The sequence below is a fragment of the Lithobates pipiens genome, unplaced genomic scaffold (genome assembly GCF_037356315.1).
Source record: "Lithobates pipiens isolate NorthernLeopardFrog02 unplaced genomic scaffold, aLitPip1_a1.2 Scaffold_19, whole genome shotgun sequence".
Taxonomy (NCBI): Eukaryota; Metazoa; Chordata; class Amphibia; order Anura; family Ranidae; genus Lithobates; species Lithobates pipiens.
Genome location: NW_027507764.1, coordinates 183089088 through 183112827, shown reverse-complemented (window position 1 = coordinate 183112827; position 23740 = coordinate 183089088). Strand labels below are relative to the sequence as shown.

At 41.1% G+C, this 23740-nt stretch overlaps 1 protein-coding gene across 5 annotated transcripts in view; it reads right to left on the bottom strand.

Annotated features, from left to right (window-relative positions):
• Positions 1-3395: 3395 nt before the first annotated feature.
• MYRIP (myosin VIIA and Rab interacting protein) overlaps positions 3396-23740 on the bottom strand; it is a 689287-nt gene continuing 668942 nt past the window's right edge. For 3 of the 5 annotated variants that reach the window (XM_077491541.1, XM_077491539.1, XM_077491542.1), the window contains 4 exons: positions 21882-21986; positions 19451-19514; positions 5751-5872; positions 3396-3556 (listed from right to left, as the gene is read on the bottom strand). In XM_077491541.1, coding sequence (XP_077347667.1) covers positions 3524-3556; positions 5751-5872; positions 19451-19514; positions 21882-21986 — 324 coding nt within the window. In that variant the 3' untranslated portion in view covers positions 3396-3523. The remainder of the gene's footprint in view (positions 3557-5750; positions 5873-19450; positions 19515-21881; positions 21987-23740) is intronic. The other 2 variants (XM_077491540.1, XM_077491543.1) reach the window with 1 other exon arrangement.

Genomic DNA, 23740 nt, shown 5'->3' with positions numbered 1-23740 from the left:
TGTGAGTTGTAAGAAATTATTCCAGTTATGGTATATTTCATAAATAATTACATTGGTCCACCTTGGACCAATGCAACCATGTATATACCATACCTTGACGATGCCCCTAGAAGCAGGAAATCATTGAAGTAGACACTGCTACTCCAGTGATCTCTACTTGCTTTGGGTCCCATGCTGAGCAGCTCTTCTCCTGCATTGTGAAAACAGGAGGTCTTATGCAACAGCAGTTTCTTTAGGCCTTGTTCACATGTACTCCAGCCTATATGAGGGCAGTGTATATAGCAAGCATTTAGGAACTTTCAGCAAACTTTTGCAAAGCTTTCTGCAAGCTTTGAGTAACTTTCTTGAAGCCTTTGTAGCACCCTACAGCTTCAGTTGAGAAATGTTAAACACAGATGCTAATAGAAGTGCTGACTGTCACTAGCTGCTGAAGTTGCTTGCAGGCTTTTGACAAGCTTCACAAAGTGCTGGTACTTTAAGAAGCTACAACAAAGTTTTCTAAATGCTTTGCAAAAGTGTACTGCACACACTGCTCTTATGGAAGCTGAAGCTTGTGTCAACAAGACCTCCACCATGAGTACCTGCAATATTTCATACCATTAAGTTGATGTGCTGGATGTTCCACAGCAGAGTTGTACAGGGTGATTTCCCCATACATCTTCTGTGCTTAACAGATCACATAACCAAGTGCAAGGGAAGCATCTCTGATCCCTGCACAGCTCTGCAGTAAGGGACCCAACACCATCTACTCCACTCTACATAACTGTGAGATTAAAGTAGGTCAGTAAAGTGGTTGGGGCCCTGATCCATGAAAAAGGCATATGAAGATAGATGGTGAACAAATAACGATCCAACAAAAGTGTGAAGGTGATAAGGAAATATTGGACAATGTGGGTGCCAGGCTGTCAGTCTAGTGCCCACACCGTCATTTTACTCCTTTCACCACCAGTGCAAGCCCCAATGAAGAGAGATCTGTGAGCCCCTGAAACTCGTTGGTTGTACCTACTGACATTTTATCAAGATTAATACATTTTTATTGGACCATTTATAGACTTGTGATGCTCTCTTCCTTTACACTTTTCATGGATTATTCCAGGGAACCATAGGGCTATCTTGTTGATTCTTAAGATCATGCTTGTCTTTGGGTCCCGCACTCCTTCAAGCAATGACAAGGAACAATAGACTACTGAACAGCTGAAAGACAAATTACAAGGATATACCTTGCTCATTATCATTTGTCTGTTGTCATTGGATAATAAGATTATAGTCCAATCAATGCAAATGGATGATTGTATCTAATTTTGATGAAATATGCTCTGACATATTTTAATGATGTCCCAAAACTGAGGACAGTACAAAAAAAACCTTGCACACCATCCTTTCCAATCTATTGCACATGCAAAGTATACAGGTGAAAATCTGTATTTCTATGCTAATGCTCTTTCATTTGTAATAATTTGTATTTCTGTACCAGACAACTTAAACTGATATACCACCTTGTGTTTGGATAGAGTGGGTCAAAATTAGACCCTTTAGCCCCATACACACTATCAGATTTTCTGCTGATTTTTGTCTTCAGATTTACCAAAACCATGTAGTGCAAGGGCCTGCCTGATTGCATACAATTTAAAACTCCTAAGGTTTGACCTCATATTATATGGTTTTGGTAAATCTAAAGGAAAAAATCAGCAGAAAATCTGATAGTGTGTATGGGGCTTTTGTCAAAGTGTTATTGCCGTCTGTGTGCCTGTTGGGGAGGATTACCATTATTTTTGTCCTTTTCATCACTGGAATTCAGACAGAAAATTAAGGGAAATCCCTAATTTTAGAAATATCCCTGGAGCAAAAGAGGAGGAGAACCTTCCAATAGGGACACCTGTTCTGGTGACAATTGTCTAAGAGGGATCCTCTCAATTTAGGGAGTTTTCCTCTCATTTCATTTTGCATCTCTGGAGCAGGACGTAAAGGGAGATTTCAATAACAGTGCACACACAGCAAACAGTAAATTGGTAGGGATTATATTCCTTATTTTATGGCTCTGCATACATTTCGGGGGGGGGGGTGTCTATTTATAAATTTTTTCACACAAGATCCACACAAATGTCACCTAGGATGCAAACATTTTCCCAACAGAATACAATCATAAAACAGTGTGAATCTTTGGTGAAAGCTGTGTGCATCTTGTGTAAAAGCAGTTATAAATAGACTCCAAAAAGGCCTTATGTACATGCGGTGTTTAGTTTATGTGCAAGAGATTTCAGCATTTCAACAGGTTGGCCATCCAGTCCCACTCTATGAAAAACTCTATGAGAGGAGGAAAACTGCCAGGACTGGATGGTGCACCAAGTGATACTAACGTTTAGAGCAGTTTGCACCCAGAGACAAATGCCCAGAATGCAGAAAGTCTGTGTTCTGGTCAATCATCCCTAGGTGCATAGCTGCTTCTAGAGTTTTACAGGCTGCTGACAGCGGGGTTGTGCTTTCTGCCTGCATGAAAACACTAGAATCTTTTGCCCAGAGGCAAAACATAACATGTGCAGAAGGCCTAATGCCGCGTGCACACGACCGGACATTCCGGCAGAAAAGGTCAGATAGAATAATTTAATCGGATATTTCGATCGTGTGTGGGCTTCATCTGACTTTTTTTTTTCAAAAATTGTGACGGACCTAGAAATAGAACATAGAAATAGAAATAGAATAGACCTAGAAATAGAACATGAGTTTATTCTGACGGAAAGTCCAGTCGTGTGTACGCGGCATAAGTGTTAAGGGATGGGGGAAATGGGGCCAAGTTAAGATGAATGGAAAGAATGGGGATATTAATTTTTTATAGGGCAGATTACATTGAAAAACAAAGCATCTAAATGGTTACCATAGCAATAGCCCCTTTAACTTTTTGAATTTTAATAAAAATCTTCCTCAGTGTTTTTATGTTATAATAATTGCCACAAACATCATTAATGGGTACTGGAGAGAACATTGCACCAAATATTTTGTATGCATACTTGTACAAGTATATCTCTTCAGGTACTTTTAATGTGGCTATGGAAGGCAATTACATACTAGAAGTATTACTTCAGTAGTCAAACTGCATCTAATAGAAAACAGTACAGTATCCATATAAGACCCCCTAGATACATTTTTGAAAACAACAAAAACATTTGCTCTTTTTTCATTTCATTTGGTATATGAATACATCAAAAATGAAGAATACAAAAACAGTTTTGGACACATTACTGGTAGTACAAGGATGGAAATAAAAAAGTGCATAATAAAACACAGAGCCTTTCTTGAAACTCAGTAACCTTTTCCTGGTGTCTCCGAAGAACTTAAGGCAGAGTTCCAGTTAGACCATAATGTTGACCATTCCCAGTGAGGTATCTGAACAAAGCCTGATGATATAGGCATTGTATCATCACACAAGGGTCTGTTTCTTTTATGGATAACATAATGGCTGTCAGATAAAGGCACTCGTGTGTACAGCTTTAGGCATCATACTTTTTGGCAGTATAAATTTGGGTCTTTAATACATTATGGTTGAGCCTTTAGTGGGTTCCTGAAAATAACATTTTAAAAAGAGAATAACAGGTTAGAAAAAAGTGCGATTTTGTACTGTTGGTGAATATTGTACAGCAGTAATTTTTTTTTCTACTCCCTTTAAAGCAGTTCCTTTTTTTTTCCTACTAGGTACCATAAGTTATACAAAATCTATTATCCTTGTTTCCATAAAAAGTGAAATTTGCATCACTAACTAGATAGTACTGTACATATAGGATATATGTAAATAATCTGTGTATTGTAGTGCATATTTTATTTTATCAATCTGGAGTTCTCCCTTTTTAAAAGATTCTTGAAGACAAGATAGATGACAATGCATAGTTTAAACACGTGTATGTTATTTTGCACTGGGGCTCATTAGTATTTAGATGTGTTGGCTACATCAGGTTTTCTCACTTTTCCCCATATGTTTTAGCTGGTATTCCTACAAATAAACACACTTTCTGTCTTTGGGAAGTTACACACACTCACTCACTCAACAGCATCTATGGAGGAGGTCATGGTTGTCAAACTAGGCTACTCTCCTGAACTGGACTACAAATATGTCTTCCTCTCTTAAACTCCATTATATGTTTGGTAAGGAAATGTATAGTTTACAGAAAATAGCTTCAATTCATAGGAGGAGACGGGACAATGCATTTCTGGCAAGATCAATAGGTATTTTCTGTACTTGCTGAAAAATTCTTAGTTTGGAAAATGAAAATGAATGCAGCTGCCACATCTAAATACTGGTAAGCTTCACTTTAATACATTTTAGTTCTTGGGTTTAGATATCCTTTATCCTTGTGCTGTTAGGCCCCTTTGGACTATCTATTGCCCTCTTTGAACTGGCAGATGTCAGCGGACATGTGTCCACTGACACCTGCCGACATCTGATCCAATCCTGTCTGCTAAAAACAGCAGTTTTGATCGGATGACAGTTGGATGGAAATGGACAGGCGGTCCATTTCCATTTGACTGCCCCATGGAGAACAGCAAGCTGTGTCCGTGTCCGCTCTGCATCAGCAAAGCATACATGGACCTGTCATTTGCCTGCTCAGCAGAAATCAGTGGAGAAATCTCCTCCTGAGCATACAGATCCACTGGCAGACTCCACCAGTGTGAAAGTGGCCTTATGGTGACAACTCTAAATTGTGGAGCTCCTCACTTAGCAGTAGGGTAGGTGACAGTGGGAGCAGGGCAGTGGCTGGTGGCAGTAGTGACACTGACCCTAGCCAAATGCAAAACTAGCGGAACAACAGTCAGAAAAAATGAGTATGGAAAAAAAATGTCAGTGGCCTCCACCTGTAAAACCATTCCTGTTTTGGAGGTGGTCTCATTGTTGCCCATCTATACTGTTGTTGATTTCATTAACACCAAAGCAGCTGAAACTCATTAACAACTCCCTCTGCTACTTAGCTGACCAGAACAATATCCCACGAGTTTAACTGACTTGATGCTATACTCTAATTAAAAAATGTTCCTTTAATTTTTTTGAGTAATATATATACTATTTTAAACCAAATAGGTTGTTTCACAAAAAAAGCACAGAAAATAAAAAATTTTGGGACTTTTTAAGCACATACATATACAAAAGGAGAAATATATATAGAAAAATATAAATTTTATTCAATGAAAAATTATCAATCAAAATTATATAATCTATTATATTATATCTATTATATAATCTATTATATTTCTCCTTTTGTATATGTATGTGCTTAAAAAGTCCCCAAAAAAATAATTTTCTGTGTTTTTCTACTTTAAGAGGGATGCGGCACTTTCAAATTGAGTTTTTTCCTTTAGACTTGCTCTATAACTACATTTCTCAGGGGTTGTTTCACAAGGTGAGGGTTTACATGGACAATAAACAAGCGGCAGTCAGATAGAGAAGTCAGCACATTATCTATTAGATAAGCACTTGACACACACACATAGGTTGGACTTGATGTGTCTTTTTTCAACCTTAACTACTATGTAACTATGTAGCACATGTGCATGCAATTGAGCCTTCTCTGACAGTCTAAACTCCTCTACAAAAAGGATTACAGGAAATTGATATTAAGATAGATTCCGGGACTTGTAATAGTTTCATTGAAAAATACATTTCATATTTTAATGAATAGAGAACTGCAATATTTCGAGTTTTCCTGACATTTGGCGTCTTGTCTCTGCACTGTAAAAATGGCAAACCTAATAAGGATATTGCTCACCATGACTTCTTTAGCCGTACTCTTCCATTCTCTTGATCTTTGAGTTAAAGATCCCTGTAGCACAAAATTTCTGTTGAATGCCTTTAGGCTGTTCACTACTGGATGTTCTGGAAGTTCTTCATCTTTACACATATAAAAAGAGAAAGCAATAACATTTAAAGTGATATTACATCGTCCATTTTTTTTCAGCAGCTGATTTAATCATTTACTGAGTATACAGCGTCAATATACCTGCTTAAACTGGTGCCATGATCGCTGCCCGTTTCCTGTTTCAGGGCGGGCTCCTTTCTCTTGCAACATCCTGTGCAGAGACTAGAGCTGTGTCTCTCTACACTGTGTGTATCAACTGAAACTCACAGCCCTGTAGCCTGAGATGGCAAGCACTCATCAGTTCCTCCCCTTACCCTTCATCAAGCTAACACTCGATGGAGACTGCACTGTCCACTGTTAAAGCGAAGGTCCGCCAAATTTTTTTTTCCAAAGTCAGCAGCTACAAACACTGCAGCTGCTGACTTTTAAAATAAGGACACTTATCTGTCCAGGGTGCCCGCAATGCCGGCACTCGAGACCAACCCATCCCTCGGTCCTCGGATGCTGCCCCCGCCATCTTTGGTAAGGGAATCAGGAAGTGAAGCCCTGTTGCTTCACTTCCTGGTTCCTTACTATGCATGCGCGAGTTGCACTGCACAATCCGAATGGTCCCTGCTGTTTTCTGGGACCCCTGTGTCTCCCAGCAGACAGCAGAGGCGGACGGGAAGTGACATAGACCCCCGCGGGGGTCTATGCCCGGAAGTGGGTGCAAATACCTGTATTATACAGGTATCTGCACCCCTCTTTCCCCTGAAAGGTGCCAAATGTGACACCAGAGGGGGGGAGGTTCCTAAAAGTGGAAGTTCCATTGTTTGTGGACCTCCACTTTAAATATATATTCCAAGCATGGTAGATTTCTGTTCTTACAGTAAGTGAAGGGAAATCTTTGGAACAGAGGCACAGATGACAATAAAAGTAAAATTTCCCGGGGTATAACGTCACAGCCCAACACACAGGAGTGCTTAAATCTACAAGCTCCATCTGGTATAGGTGATAGAAAGAACACATTGGGGTTGATTTACTAAAGGCAACTAGACTGTGAATTTTGCAAGTACAGTTGCACTCATTTTCCCCAGTTTGGTTAATATGGTGAAGCTTCACTTTGTAAACAATACCCAAACAGGTGAAACAAAATGAAGAACCCGCTCCAAGTGTCTGCTTCCTAATGATCTTGCCCTTCTCCAGGCGTGGGTGCAGCTCCATATGCAAAAATTTAACAAACAATCTAATTGGTCATCAATGCCGATATCATGGTTTGGGAAAATCAATATCATAAAAATGTCTGTTCTTCCCAAATTTTTATATTTATTCAGAACTCTCCCGATTCATATTCCTGCATATTTTCTTAGGCTGATTCAACAAAAAGTAACGAAATTTACTTGGGGGAAAATAAAACCCAGACTTCACAAAAAAACACTTGTTCTCCCCAAAGCTTTGGGTGGTTTGGGATTCCCAGACTTTAACATATATTATAAGGCAGATCAATTATCTCAATTAACAAAATATCATTCTTCTACAGAGATTCCTTTATGGGTCCTCATTGAAGCTGTAGACTGTGATCCTCTTCCTATAAATAATATATTATGGTTACAACCTGCGGATCATAAGTCTATAAATAACCCCATTTCTAAGCACTCTCTATCTATATGGGATAGGTATAGAAATTCACATGGTCTGCAATCTCCACAAAGTCCGCTATTATCTTTCCACAAGAATCCAACTTTTTACCCAGCCTGGAAATATCCCAAAACCTTTAAAGCTTGGTCTAAGGCTGGTATCACTTGTCTATATAATTTAACTTCAACTACATCATCAAAATCTTTTACAGATCTATGTGAATTATATAAGCTTCCACAATCAGAAATATTCAGATATCTCCAAATCAAAGATTTTTATACTCCTCTTCTCAATTTAAATGTAAACTTACATAATATTTCTCAATTTGAAAGATTTTGTCTCAAGGAACCACACGCTAAAGGTCGTATTACATCATTGTATACACAACTGATATCTAATTCTAATACTGTTATACCTAAATATGTGGCCAAGTGGGAAAAAGATTTGGATTGTACGATCGATTCTAGGTCTTGGTCCAACATATGGTCTTTCACAAAATCTTCCTCTATAAATATATTGGCATCTGAATCATCATATAAAGTTCTCACACACTGGTATTTGGTTCCTGCGAGAATCACCAAATTCTCAACAGACAACACTGGCCTCTGCTTTCGTGGCTGTCCAGAAAAGGGTACCTATATACATACCTGGTGGCATTGCTCAATTGTACAATCATTTTGGAAAAAGATCTTTCTGATAATGACAAATTTTTTTGATCGTCCAATTTTTCCAGACCCAATTATAGCTCTCCTTAATTTAAAACCAGCCTTTCTGAATCAGAAACAATTCAAATTAGTTCTTACACTCCTGATAGCCGCAAAGCAGACTATAGCCAATGCGTGGAAAACAGATGTGGTGAATATTGCAGAAACCAAACGTAGAATGAATCAATCTTTCATCCACGCTAAAATGGACGCTATAGATAAAAACCAGATGACAAAGTTTGATATAATATGGAAACCTTGGATTAAATATTATACGTCAGATAATATTGACAACCGAGTTTTATTGTTATGGTGATTAAGATTTTTTATAGAATTACAACATTAGATATATAAAACCTCCTCCGGAGAATTATTCCCTCCCCTTCCCCTCCTATATACCTTTTATGTTCTTCCCTTACTATATAATACTTACTATAAACATACTTTAGAAGTTATGGTCAAAACTTTTAAATCATATATTTTCTTTTAGACATATTTATATTTTCTTGGGATTAAAATGTTTAAAACTCAGCTACAAGAATGTTTTCAAATTCTAAAATATATAAGGCCATTTATTGTCATTCCCACGAGAATATCTTGAAATTCTTCTTTGCTTTGTATCATCCGTACTTCAATGTCTACTTTTTATTTCTGGTATCACATAATTTGTCTTATATTCTGTACATGTAATTTATTTTAACATAAAATAAAAACTTTTGAACGAGAAAATTGAACAAACAGGTCCGGATGGCTGCACTCCAATGAAAACGGTTTCTTTATTGTTATAATAAATCCATACAGCAAGGATAAAAACAATAACGCGTTTTACACCATTATAGCAGGTGCTGATTCATAGCTAAGTTTTAAAATAACGACAAAGACACACATATATATACATATATATATATATATATATATATATATATATATACACATATATATATATATATATATATATATATATATATATATATATATATATATATATATATATATTTATTTAAACAAGCAAGACCGTAAATTGGTGTAATTAGGCATCATGTACACCCACTACAGATGACACAATGCTCTCAGTTGATGTAAAGGTGAGTCAGCTGGAATGCTCTCTCACATAATCACAAGGTTAACTCTTCAAACAAAGATAAAGGCAAACATGCCAAACCCATGAAAATATATATATATATATATATATAAATAAAGACCAAAAATTTGACGGTGATGCATGCTTAATGTGATTAAACCACCAAAACCAAAAATTTTTGTTTAACCGCTTCAATACCAGACACTTTCACCCCTTCATGCCCAGGACAATTTTCAGCTTTCAGCACTGTCGCACTTTGAATGACAATTGCGTGGTCATGCAACAATTGCGTGGTCATGCAACACTGTACCCAAACATCACTATCATTTTCTTCCCACAAACAGAGTTTTCTTTTGGTGGTATTTGATCACCTCTGGGATTTTTATTTTTTGCTAAACAAACTAAAAAATACCAAAATTTTTGAAAAAAAACAAAAGACATCTAAAACAGTCAGCATAGGGTTATATAGAATGTCTATTAACCTCTTGCCGAAAAGCCGCTGCCGTTGTACTGCGGCAGGATGGCACAGGCAGGCGAATCGCCGTTATGTAACGTCAGTTCCTAAGGCAGCCACTAGGGGCGTGCGCGCGCCCATAGCTCCCCCCCGAAGCCGATGCAGGTGCACGGCAGTCATTGCGATCGCTCGTAACGCGGCAAGAACCGGGATGTCTGTGTGTAAACACACAGTGTCCGGTTCTCTGAGGGGAGAAGTGACAGATCATCTGTTCATACAAAGTATGAACAGCGATCTGTCATCTCCTCTAGTCAGTCCCCTCCCCCCTTCAGTTAGAACACACATTAGGGAACACAATTAACCCCTTGATCGCCCCCTAGTGTTAACCCCTTCACTGCCAGTGACATTTTTACAGTATCAATGCATTTTTATAGCACTGATCACTGGATTAATGCCAATGGTCCCAAAAATGTGTCAAAATTGTCCGATGTGTTTGCCATAATGACGCAGTCACGATAAAAATCGCAGATCACCGCCATTACTAGTAACAAAAAATAATAATAATAAAAATGCTATAAAAATATCCCCTATTTTGTAGACACTATAACTTTTGCTCAAAACAATCAATATATGCTATTGCAAATTTTTTTTTTACCAAAAATATTTAGAAGAATACATATCAGCCTAAACTGAGAAAAAATTAATGCCCGCATTTATGCCCGCATCATCCCGGTACTGTTTCTTAGAGCCGGCCATCGACTTTCCAGTGATAACAACCGATACGGCTAAAAGCCGCTTGGCTGTTATACCGAAGGAGCGGGAGGGATCGCCCCCTCCCGCCACCTCTCGCCACTCTTACCGTGAGCCCCGATCAACAAACTGCCGCTTCTGGTGGCTAGGGACAGACTGGAATTCCAGTCACCTAATTGTAAACACAGAAGTGACGTCACTTGCCGTTTACTCGACTACCAATGGCGCCGGTTTAAAAAAAAATACAGTATTCATAATCGGTGAAAATGGCGATCTGAATACTTTGAAGTGCAAAGGAGGGATTTGGGGTCTTTTAGACCCCCGATCCCTCCATAAAGAGTACCTGTCACCACCTATTACTGTCACAAAGGATGTTTACATTCCTTGTGACAGCAATAAAAGTGATCAATTTTTTTTTTTTTAAACAATTTATTAATTTTAAAATAAATAATAATATATATATATATATATATATATATATATATATATATATGCACACACATGTTTATGGAAGGTTTTTTTTTAACCACTTGCCGACCGCCCCACGACGATATACGTCGGCAGAATGGCACGGGCAGGCATATGGGCGTATATATAAGTCCCTGCCTGCCCGCGGGTGGGGGGCCCGATCGGGCCCCCCCCGGTGCCTGCGGCGGTCGGCATTCCTTCGAGAGCGATCCGGGATGAGGGGGCGGCCATTCATTCATGGCCACCCCCTCGCGATCGCTCTCGACGAATGGAAATCCTCCGTGACATCACTTCCTCTCCTGTAATGTAAACACAGGAGAGGAAGTGATGTATTCTCTCCTCCGTGTCGGTATTTTTCGTTCCGGCACCGAGGAGAGAGGTTCGGTGAGTTGCACCAACACACCACACATACAGTAGAACATGCCAGGCACACTCACACCCCCCCTTTACCCCCCGATCACCCCCCCAATTACCCCTGCCCCCCCAGTCACAGTGACACCAATTGCTTTTTTTTTGCATTGGTGTCATTTGTGACTGTAATAACTGTTAGGGCAGTTAGGGTTAGCCCCCTTTAGTTCTAAGGTACCCCCCTAACCCCCCCAATAAAGGTTTAACCCCGTGATCACCCCCCGTCGCCAGTGTCACTAAGGCTGGGTTCACATTGCAGCGGTTTGAGAACGGATGTGATTCGCACTGCACTGCAGTGCAAATCACATCCGATCTCTGTGCGATTCGAGTTCAGCCATACAGATAGTATGGCTGAATTCGTGTCGCACCCGCCGCACCCGCCGCAAACTCGCACGGGACCCTTTTTTTGGTCCGCAGCAGAATCGGATCGCATGGGTGTTCACACCATGCGATCCGAGTTTGCAGATCGCACTGCGATATGCGAACTGATCTGGGGGTGTCATTAACATTTCACTGACACTCCCAGCAGTTCGCATAGGGCAGTGTGAACTGCCGCCGGGAGGCATGCGATGCGGGAACCTGCCGCGGATTCGTGGCGTTCCCGCATCGCTCCAGTGTGAACCCAGCCTAATAAGCGATCATTTTTCTGATCGCTGTATTAGTGTCACAGGTGATGCTAGTTAGGCAGGTAGGTATTTAGGTTCGCCGCAACTTTTTATAGCGCCAGGGACCCCCATATACTACCGCATAAAGCCCCCTGATTCCCCCCTAGTTAACCCTTTCACCAGTGATCACCATATAACTGTTACAGGTGACGCTGGTTGGTTAGTTATTTTTTTATAGTTTCAGGGCACCCGCCATTTATTACCTAATAAAGGTTTAACCCCCTGATCACCCGGCGGGTGTCATTTGTGACTGTAATAACTGTTAGGGCAGTTAGGGTTAGCCCCCTTTAGTTCTAAGGTACCCCCCTAACCCCCCCAATAAAGGTTTAACCCCGTGATCACCCCCCGTCGCCAGTGTCACTAAGGCTGGGTTCACATTGCAGCGGTTTATGAGAACGGATGTGATTCGCACCGCACTGCAGTGCAAATCACATCCGATCTCTGTGCGATTCGAGTTCAGCCATACAGATAGTATGGCTGAATTCGTGTCGCACCCGCCGCACCCGCCGCAAACTCGCACGGGACCCTTTTTTTGGTCCGCAGCAGAATCGGATCGCATGGGTGTTCACACCATGCAATCCGAGTTTGCAGATCGCACTGCGATATGCGAACTGATCTGGGGGTGTCATTAACATTTCACTGACACTCCCAGCAGTTCGCATAGGGCAGTGTGAACTGCCGCCGGGAGGCATGTGATGCGGGAACCCGCCGCGCATTCGTGGCGTTCCCACATCGCTCCAGTGTGAACCCAGCCTAATAAGCGATCGTTTTTCTGATCACTGTATTAGTGTCACAGGTGACGCTAGTTAGGCAGGTAGGTATTTAGGTTCGCCGCAGCTTTTTATAGCGCCAGGGACCCCCATATACTACCGCATAAAGCCCCCTGATTGCCCCCTAGTTAACCCTTTCACCAGTGATCACCATATAACTGTTACAGGTGACGCTGGTTGGTTAGTTATTTTTTTTATAGTTTCAGGGCACCCGCCATTTATTACCTAGTCTCACTAGTGTACCCCTAAATTTAGGGGTGTCTACTTTCCAAAATGGGGTCATTTGGGGGGGGTTTGTGCCATCTTGGCATTTTATGGCCTTCAAAACTGTAACGCCCTTAGAAAGCCTGAAGGCGGTGCTTGGTTTTCGGGGCCCCGTACGCGGCTAGGCTCCCAAAAAGTCCCACATATGTGGTATCCCCGTACTCAGGAGAAGCAGCAGAATTTATTTTGGGGTGTCATTTCACATATGCCCATGGCATGCGTGAGCAATATATCATTTAGTGACAACTTTGTGAAAAAAAAAAAAAAAAGTTTGTAATTTTCCCGCAACTTGTGGCAAAATATAAAATATTCCATGGACTCAACATGCCTCTCAGCAAATAGCTTGGGGTGTCTACTTTCTAAAATGGGGTCATTTGTGGGGGTTTTGTGCCATCTTGGCATTTTATGGCCTTCAAAACTGTAATAGGTAGTGAGGAGTGAAGTCAAATATTTACGCCCTTAGAAAACCTGAAGGCGGTTCTTGGTTTTCGGGGCCCCGTACGTGGCTAGGCTCCCAAAAAATCCCACACGTGTGGTATCCCCGTACTCAGGAGAAGCAGCAGAATTTATTTTGGGGTGTCATTTCACATATGCCCATAGCATGTGTGAGCAATATATCATTTAGTGACAACTTTGTGTAAAAAAAATTAATAAATATTTTTTTGTCATTATTCAATCGCTTGAGGCAAAAAAATAAAATATTCGATGGGCTCAACATGCCACTTATCAATTTCCTTAGGGGGTCTACTTTCCAAAATGGGGTCATTTGGGGGGGTTTTGTACTGCCCTGCCATTTTAGCACCTCAAGAACTGAGATAGGCAGTCGTAAACTAAAAGCTGCGTAAATTCCAGAAAACGTACCTTAGTTTGTAGATGTGACAACTTTTGCGCAAACCAATAAATATACAGTTATTGACTTTTTTTTTACCAAAGACATGTGGCTGAATACATTTTGGCCTAAATGTATGACTAAAATTGAATTTATTGGATTTTTCTAATAACAAAAAGTAGAAAATATCATTTTTTTTCAAAATTTGCGGTCTTTTTCCATTTATATCGCAAAAAATAAAAATCGCAGAGGCAATCAAATACCATCAAAAGAAAGCTCTATTTGTGGGAAGAAAAGGACGCAAATTTTGTTTGGGTACAACATTGCATGACCGCGCAATTACCAGTTAAAGCAGCGCAGTGCCAAATTGTAAAAAGACCTCTGGTCATTTACCAGCAAAATGGTCCGGTCTGAAAGTGGTTAAACAAAAATGTTTTGTTGTTTTTAGAAGACTTTCTTGAGTGGGATATTTTCCACCTGTTCGGTGGTTTAATTGTGATAAGCATGCATCACCGTCAAATTTTTGTTTTTAATTTATATATATATATATATTTTCTATGGGTTTGGCATGTTTGCCTTTATCTTTGTTTGAAGAGTTAACCTTGTGATTATGTGAGAGAGCATTCCAGGTGACTCACCTTTACATCCTTTATCATTGTGTCACCTGTAGTGGGTGCACATGATGCCTAATTACACTAATTTACGCTTTTGCCTGTTTTTATACATACTGTATATGGCTTTGTCGTTATTTTAAAACTTAGCTATAAATAAGCACCTGCTATAACGGTGTGAAACGGGTTAGTGGTTTTATCCTTGCTGTATGGATTTATTATAACAATAAAGAAATTGTTTTCATTGCTTTCATTGGAGTGCGGCCATCCGGACCTGTTTGTTCAATTTTTGAAAACCCAATCAGGCGCATGATTGGTCAATGGAAATAGGCAGAGCTCTATCACATTTACTATGCTCTGGGGAAAGTTAGTGTAATTGCACTTGCAAGGTGCATCATCTATTCGCCTTTAGTAAGGCCCCTTTCAGACTGGGGCGGTTTTCAGGCGTTACAGCGCTAAAAATAGCGCCTGTGTAGCGCCTGAAAAAACCGGCCCCTTTCACTCCAGTGTGAAAGCCGGAGGGCTTTCACACTGGAGCGGTGCACTGGCAGGACGGTGAAAAAAGTCCTGCTAGCTGCATCTTTGGAGCGGTGAAGGAGCGGTGTACTCACCGCTCCTACCCATTGAAATCAATGGGACAGCGCGGCAATACCGCCGGCAAAGCGCCGCCGCAGCGGCGCTTTGCGGGCGGTTTTAACCCTTTTTCGGCCGCTAGCGGGGGTTAAAACCACCCCGCTAGCACCCGCAGACCGCCGCTAAAACGACGGTAAAGCGCCACTAAAAATAGCTGTCGGCCGCACCGCCCCAGTGTGAAAGGGGCCTTAATCAACCCCCACTGTTGTCAAGAGCTACATGTGCTGTTTTGTTTATGTATGGAAAACTTCAATACATTTTATATGGATGAAAAAAAAACAAAGCATTAGATTCTTTTAATTAGAGAAACCTCATTGCCAAACCCCAAAACCAAAAATGTAATATATTGCAGCTTACCAACCATTAGATGTGGTGGCTGCATTAGTTTTATATCTTTTTTTACACCTCCTGTGTTATGTTGCCTACACTTTGAATGAAGGAACAACAGACACACGTTTGGGCAGCAGCACTGTCAGTCTGCCATCAGTGTTAGATGCACTGACAAATTTAGGCACATAAACAAATTGAAGCCAAACTCTGGACACTCTTTAAAGCGGTGTTCCAGCTGAAATTTTTTTTAATAGTTAGCAGCTACACTGACCATATTTGGTCAATAATATCACCCGGGTGACCCCGCCCCTTTGTTTTCTTTAGTGGCAGGGACCCAGAGATGACATTTGGCATTAGGAGGACTGCTTTTGAGATAAATACTGCATGTGTTATTTTAAACACTTGCCGACCGCCGCACGACGATATACGTCGACAGAATGGCACGGGCAGGCATATGGGCGTATATATACGTCCCTGCCTTCCCGCGGGTGGGGGGCCCGATCGGGCCCCCCCCCCCGGTGCCTGCGGCGGTCGGTATTCGTTCGGGAGCGATCCGGGATGAGGGAGCGGCCATTCATTCATGGTCACCCCCTCGCGATCGCTCCCGACGAATAGAAATGCTCCGTAACATCACTTCCTCTCCTGTAATGTAAACACAGGAGAGGAAGTGATGTAATCTCTCCTCCGTGTCGGTATTTTTCGTTCCGGCCCCGAGGAGAGAGGATCGGTGAGTTGCACCAACACAACACTACACAGTAGAACATGCCAGGCACACTCACACCCCCCCTTCACCCCCCGATCACCCCCCCAATTACCCCTGCCCCCCCAGTCACAGTGACACCAATTGCATTTTTTTTTTTTTTTTTTGCATTGGTGTCATTTGTGACTGTAATAACTGTTAGGGCAGTTAGGGTTAGCCCCCTTTAGTTCTAATGTACCCCCCTAACCCCCCCAATAAAGGTTTAACCCCGTGATCACCCCCCCGTCGCCAGTGTCACTAAGGCTGGGTTCACATTGCAGCGGTTTATGAGAACGAATGTGATTCGCACCGCACTGCAGTGCAAATCACATCCGATCTCTGTGCGATTCGAGTTCAGCCATACAGATAGTATGGCTGAATTCGCGCCGCACCCGCCGCAAATTCGCACGGGACCCTTTTTTTGGTCCGCAGCAGAATCGGATCGCATGGGTGTTCACACCATGCGATCCGAGTTTGCAGATCGCACTGCGATATGCGAACTGATATGGGGGTGTCATTAACATTTCACTGACACTCCCAGCAGTTCGCATAGGGCAGTGTGAACTGCCGCCGGGAGGCATGCGATGCGGGAACCCGCCGCGGATTCGTGGCGTTCCCGCATCGCTCCAGTGTGAACCCAGCCTAATAAGCGATCATTTTTCTGATCGCTGTATTAGTGTCACAGGTGACGCTAGTTAGGCAGGTAGGTATTTAGGTTCGCCGCAACTTTTTATAGCGCCAGGGACCCCCATATACTACCGCATAAAGCCCCCTGATTGCCCCCTAGTTAACCCTTTCACCAGTGATCACCATATAACTGTTACAGGTGACGCTGGTTGGTTAGTTATTTTTTTATAGTTTCAGGGCACCCGCCATTTATTACCTAATAAAGGTTTAACCCCCTGATCACCCGGCGGGTGTCATTTGTGACTGTAATAACTGTTAGGGCAGTTAGGGTTAGCCCCCTTTAGTTCTAAGGTACCCCCCTAACCCCCCCAATAAAAGTTTAACCCCGTGATCACCCCCCGTCGCCAGTGTCACTAAGGCTGGGTTCACATTGCAGCGGTTTATGAGAACGGATGTGATTTGCACCGCACTGCAGTGCAAATCACATCCGATCTCTGTGCGATTCGAGTTCAGCCATACAGATAGTATGGCTGAATTCGTGTCGCACCCGCCGCACCCGCCGCAAACTCGCACGGGACCCTTTTTTTGGTCCGCAGCTGAATCGGATCGCATGGGTGTTCACACCATGCGATCCGAGTTTGCAGATCGCACTGCGATATGCGAACTGATCTGGGGGAGTCATTAACATTTCACTGACACTCCCAGCAGTTCGCATAGGGCAGTGTGAACTGCCGCCGGGAGGCATGCGATGCGGGAACCCGCCGCGGATTCGTGGCGTTCCTGCATCGCTCCAGTGTGAACCCAGCCTAATAAGCGATCGTTTTTCTGATCGCTGTATTAGTGTCACAGGTGACGCTAGTTAGGCAGGTAGGTATTTAGGTTCGCCGCAGCTTTTTATAGTGCCAGGGACCCCCATATACTACCGCATAAAGCCCCCTGATTGCCCCCTAGTTAACCCTTTCACCAGTGATCACCATATAACTGTTACAGGTGACGCTGGTTGGTTAGTTATTTTTTTATAGTTTCAGGGCACCCGCCATTTATTACCTAGTCTCACTAGTGTACCCCTAAATTTAGGGGTGTCTACTTTCCAAAATGGGGTCATTTGGGGGGGTTTGTGCCATCTTGGCATTTTATGGCCTTCAAAACTGTAACGCCCTTAGAAAGCCTGAAGGCGGTGCTTGGTTTTCGGGGCCCCGTACGCGGCTAGGCTCCCAAAAAGTCCCACATATGTGGTATCCCCGTACTCAGGAGAAGCAGCAGAATTTATTTTGGGGTGTCATTTCACATATGCCCATGGCATGCGTGAGCAATATATCATTTAGTGACAACTTTGTGAAAAAAATAAATAAAATAAAAAAGTTTGTAATTTTCCCGCAACTTGTGGCAAAATATAAAATATTCCATGGACTCAACATGCCTCTCAGCAAATAGCTTGGGGTGTCTACTTTCTAAAATGGGGTCATTTGTGGGGGTTTTGTGCCATCTTGGCATTTTATGGCCTTCAAAACTGTAATAGGTAGTGAGGAGTGAAGTCAAATATTTACGCCCTTAGAAAACCTGAAGGCGGTTCTTGGATTTCGGGGCCCCGTACGCGGCTAGGCTCCCAAAAAATCCCACACATGTGGTATCCCCGTACTCAGGAGAAGCAGCAGAATTTATTTTGGGGTGTCATTTCACATATGCCCATAGCATGTGTGAGCAATATATCATTTAGTGACAACTTTGTGTAAAAAAAAAAAATCTTTTTTTTTTGTCATTATTCAATCGCTTGAGGCAAAAAAATAAAATATTCAATGGGCTCAACATGCCACTTATCAATTTCCTTAGGGGGTCTACTTTCCAAAATGGGGTCATTTGGGGGGGTTTTGTACTGCCCTGCCATTTTAGCACCTCAAGAAATGAGATAGGCAGTCGTAAACTAAAAGCTGCGTAAATTCCAGAAAACGTACCTTAGTTTGTAGATGTGACAACTTTTGCACAAACCAATAAATATACAGTTATTGACTTTTTTTTTACCAAAGACATGTGGCTGAATACATTTTGGCCTAAATGTATGACTAAAATTGAGTTTATTGGATTTTTCTAATAACAAAAAGTAGAAAATATCATTTTTTTTCAAAATTTGCGGTATTTTTACGTTTATATCGCAAAAAATAAAAATCGCAGAGGCAATCAAATACCATCAAAAGAAAGCTCTATTTGTGGGAAGAAAAGAACGCAAATTTTGTTTGGGTACAACATTGCATGACCGCGCAATTACCAGTTAAAGCAGCGCAGTGCCAAATTGTAAAAAGACCTCTGGTCATTGACCAGCAAAATGGTCCGGTCTGAAAGTGGTTAATGCAAAAAACGTATGCAGTATTTATCTTAATGAATTGACCCCAATGTTTTACTAGTACTAGTATAAATAGAATGTTGCCCAGTTAATGGTGTAGGGCAGGGATATGCAATTTGCAGACCTCCAGATGTTGCAAAACTACAAGTCCCATCATGCCTCTGCCTCTGGGTGTCATGCTTATGGCTGTTAGAGTCTTGCTATGCCTCATGGGAATTGTAGTTCTGCAACAGCTGGAGGTCTGCTAATTGCATATCCCTGGTGTAGGGCTTTCAGTAAGGTTCTACTAAATTACATTATTGTCATGTTGTGCATTGATTACCATGCAGAGGAGTTGCTGGTAGTTTTCGCCGTTGCTGCCTTGAAGTGTCGATTGTTTGAATCTGCTGAAGGAAACGAGAAATAATAAAAAAATATAAACAAGATTAAAAATTATTTCACTGCTCACAACAGAATCTTATACATATTTAGAAATGTATCCTAATACCCAAAAACAACAGCATTTACTATTTAAAATGGCAATGGTTGAAAGAAGGAAATCTTTTGATCAGAAAACAACACACTATACCTGATATATCTCCTGAAGCACCAGAGGTACTGAATATCTTGCTGCCTATCAGTATGAGGCCCTAGTACTGAATCTATATTTGGAAAATATCTAGGCTGACATTGCTGAACTCATTGTTTGAAAATGCCTGGCTGCCATGCCCATCCTAATACTTTTAGTTACTAATCTGTAATAACCGTGCACATTAGTAGGGCTAACTTTACTCTACAGACAAAAAAAGACAAAAAAAAGAAAAAAACGCCTAAATATATGTGTAATAATACACAAGTATGTCCTCAATACTTTGTATACCTGGTGTGGGTAGTGTCACTCTAGTCAACACATATAGCATATACAAAAAAACTGGGTTGTCCAAATCAAGACTGAAAGGAACCAGAAGACCAAAATGAGTGACACAGTATACGATGTATAGGAAAATTAAAAATATATGGAATTTTATTGATAGGTAAAAATCCCTATAAAACTCTTAAATAGGAGAAAATAATGGGGATACTGAAAAAACAAGACAAACAGCCAGTATCAAGTAATCTCTGGATGTGTCCACAAATAGCACAGGACAATGACAGAACACACAAACATAAAAAACAAATAAACAATCGTCTGGACGCCAAGAATCTGTATATGGATGCACATGCCACGTCAATGACGTATAAAGTAAACCATTATTGTAAAAAATAAGGTATGGGCATCCATATGGGTGTCTCTGGGAGGCTCAAGCCCACGGTATGACTGGGAAGGGAGGGAAGAAGGGGGGAAAAGGGAAAGAAAGGGAGAGGGACTGTGCCTTAAGAGAGAACTGACTGATATGTAAGGGGAACTCCAGCAAAGTGTCTACTGATAATGGAGAAAGCAGCCTAGATGGAAAGTGCTTGCATCTGGTGGAAAAAGCGCAATTGCTGAAAAGTAAACAAAAATGGTCCGTTGTTATTCCATATAGATTGCCAAGAAACAAAATCTTATGTCAAAATGTTGGGGGCAACGCCCCTATAGCGGCAAAAAAGGAATAAAACTAGGACCAGGTGCACCTGGGTGTTGTGGTAGTTCATAAATACAGTCCTTTTCTAATATGTTCTTGCATTTGATGTATCATGAGTGACAGTCAGACAGACCGGTATATAATATACACACAAATGACTCCAAGGTATGTTGTCAACAATCCTCTCTATTGTGCACAATGTCACAAGCAATTAGCAAACTGAAGGTCTAACATACGATACACTCCTGTGATGATGCGATCAATCTCAGATCCACAACAGAGATCTTGCTTGTCCTCCGTAATGCTAGAACATGTACTGTAATGTACGATACAGGCGTTACTCCAGTGCATGTAATGCTTTTTTAATTGTAAACACTCTCCGCATGGAGTGGCTGCTGTCAGGTTCCCCCAGCCTCTCGTGCATGCCGTGCGCGAACTTCTGGGACACGATGGAAGGGAGGCGTCACGTGACGCTGATGATGCCAATTGTATACTGTGTCACTCATTTTGGTCTTCTGGTTCCTTTCAGTCTTGATTAGGATAACCCAGTTTTTTTGTATATTCTAACTTTACTCTAACTTCATTAATTGCATGCTTGCTCTGGATCCGTGACAAAAAAGTACTGCGACCAGAATAAGCCAGGCAACTGTTTTTTCTAGAAATAGACCAGTAGATGCAGCCTTTGTATTATTCCTAGCACAGATATAATTAAATTCACTCTAAACACAGTTGGTCATTTGACCTGGTACCAATATAGATGGGGTTTTGCACTCTTGCAGCTATCCTGCCATTGGGCTACCAGAAATTAGTAATTACTAAGTGGTTGGTCAGCAGATAAAATGCTGGGATTTAGTGCATATAAAAACTGAGAGAAGAATTGAAGGAGCAGATCGGGTAAACTACTGCTGATACACACTCCAGAGGCTTTGTATTTTGTGAATGTTCTTCACTTCATTTCATTAATGCTGTGTGTGCTAATGACAGGTGGCTTATCCCAAAGGGTAGCACAACTCCATGATTCTTCATACCCAGACACATTTCTTACCCATTCAGAAGCAACACTTTAGGGGTTTATCTATGGTTCTTGTTGCTACTGCGGACATATCAGATTATCATATGATGTACCTGTCACATTACAATATAGTGAAATAAGTAACATACTGTACATCTATGAAACACATTACACACTTAAATGAATACCATTTATACCTGATTAGTATTTGTCTGTTCATTTCTCCTTGTCAGTCGCACACATGGAGCAACATTTAATCCAGCTACACTGAGAGCTGATATTCTACTTTCAATATCTGAAATCTAAAGAAATGTTACAGATTAATGTATGAGAACTACAAGACCCATGCAAAATAATACAGCAGTATTAGCCTCACATCTGTGTGTTGCAGTACAGTAACATTACCACAACACCTGTATCCAAGTGTGGTGCACTGCAGCTCCATTTATACTGAATGCAACCCCAACACACCTAGCCATCCCAATATAATTCACAAGCATTTTAGCACATCACGATGCACAAATGTAATCACAATGCACAAATGTAAACCACTCTGTGCTGTGATTCCCTGCTTTGGGGAAATGGTGCAGATCCTTTAAACCTGCATTGCTGTGCACTTACAGTCCATGCAAAATAGAAAAAGGGTCTAGATTAATTTAATGGTTTATACTAAAAAACAGCCAATATGTGGTCAGAAAAAAAAAAAAACCTTAAATCAGGGCTTCCGTTAATATAAGAGAATGGGCTCAAAATATGTATTTTCTTGTGTGAATCTGTGTAGGGTATCTGGTTGCTGGATCAGGAGAGTTACTGGCTAGCAGTATCTGCATGAGCAATCAAGATACTCTTGATAGCTAAGCTGGCCATACATGGATTGAAATCTGGCCCATTCAGCAGGAACCAGCTGAATTTTGATCCATGTATGGGCACTGTGGTTGTAAAAAAGTCAATCTACTGATTGACTTCTGTACAACCGTCCTGTTAGATGTTCCCTACTCCATCAGCACTGTAGGCTATAGCCCCACTGTCAAGATACAATAGTTCAGAGGGAAGGATTCCCCCATCCCCCTCAAATGTGTAGATGGGGGAATTTGGTCAGTTCTTTTGTTAAATATTCTTGTTGAATGAAGAAATACCAGGTTTTTATTTTTTTTCGGACTCCTGAAACATGCTGGCTGTTTCTCAGTACAAACTATTAAATTAATTTAAATATTTTTATCCTTTGGTCTGGTGCTCTGTACATTGCATGTTGTTTTTTTGGGAGCCTATTCAAAATGACATTCTGAAAGGGCTTAAAGTGTTTACTATTAAGCTCTACATTTACAGTATTGTTAAGATCAAGTTTTACCTATCATGTACAGCAAACCCTTAACCTGACCCTGAGACTTATCCTTAACACTTAATTACCCTAACATGTGATCAATTCATTTTTTTTTTTTTTGGTGTCAAAACTGTAAAGTAAACAAATAAATAAAATGGTGGTTTTAATCTACCACAAAGAGAGAGAATTGCTGTTAAGGCCCGTACACACGATCGGACTTTTTGACAACAAACATGCAAATTAGCTGTTTTGGAGCAACATCTGACCATGTGTACGCTCCATCAGACAAACTTTTTCAGTTTTCATCTGACTTTTGTTGGCTGTGCGAATGGACAAACTTTTTGACAACATAAGTCCGATGGAGCAAAGTCTGATCGTGTGTACGCAAACCCATCGGACTTTTGTACAAGGTACAAACACGCATGCTCAGAACCAATGCAAAAGATCAGACAATACAGAAATTGACCAAAGGTGGCGCTGGAGTAATTGAACGTCCTCTTTTGAAGTGTCGTCAGTATGTTGAAACGTCACTACGTTTGTGTTTGTTGCCTAAAAAGTCAGATCGTGTGTATGCAATACAAACTTGTGGATTATGCCCTTTGTACAAAAGCCCACGGGAAAGTTTGTACAAAGTCCGATCGTGTGTATGAGGTTTAACTCCTAACGCAGAAAATCAAATAACTTTCAAAAAGATTGCATAGTTATTTCCCCATTTTGATTCCATTTCAGTTCAAT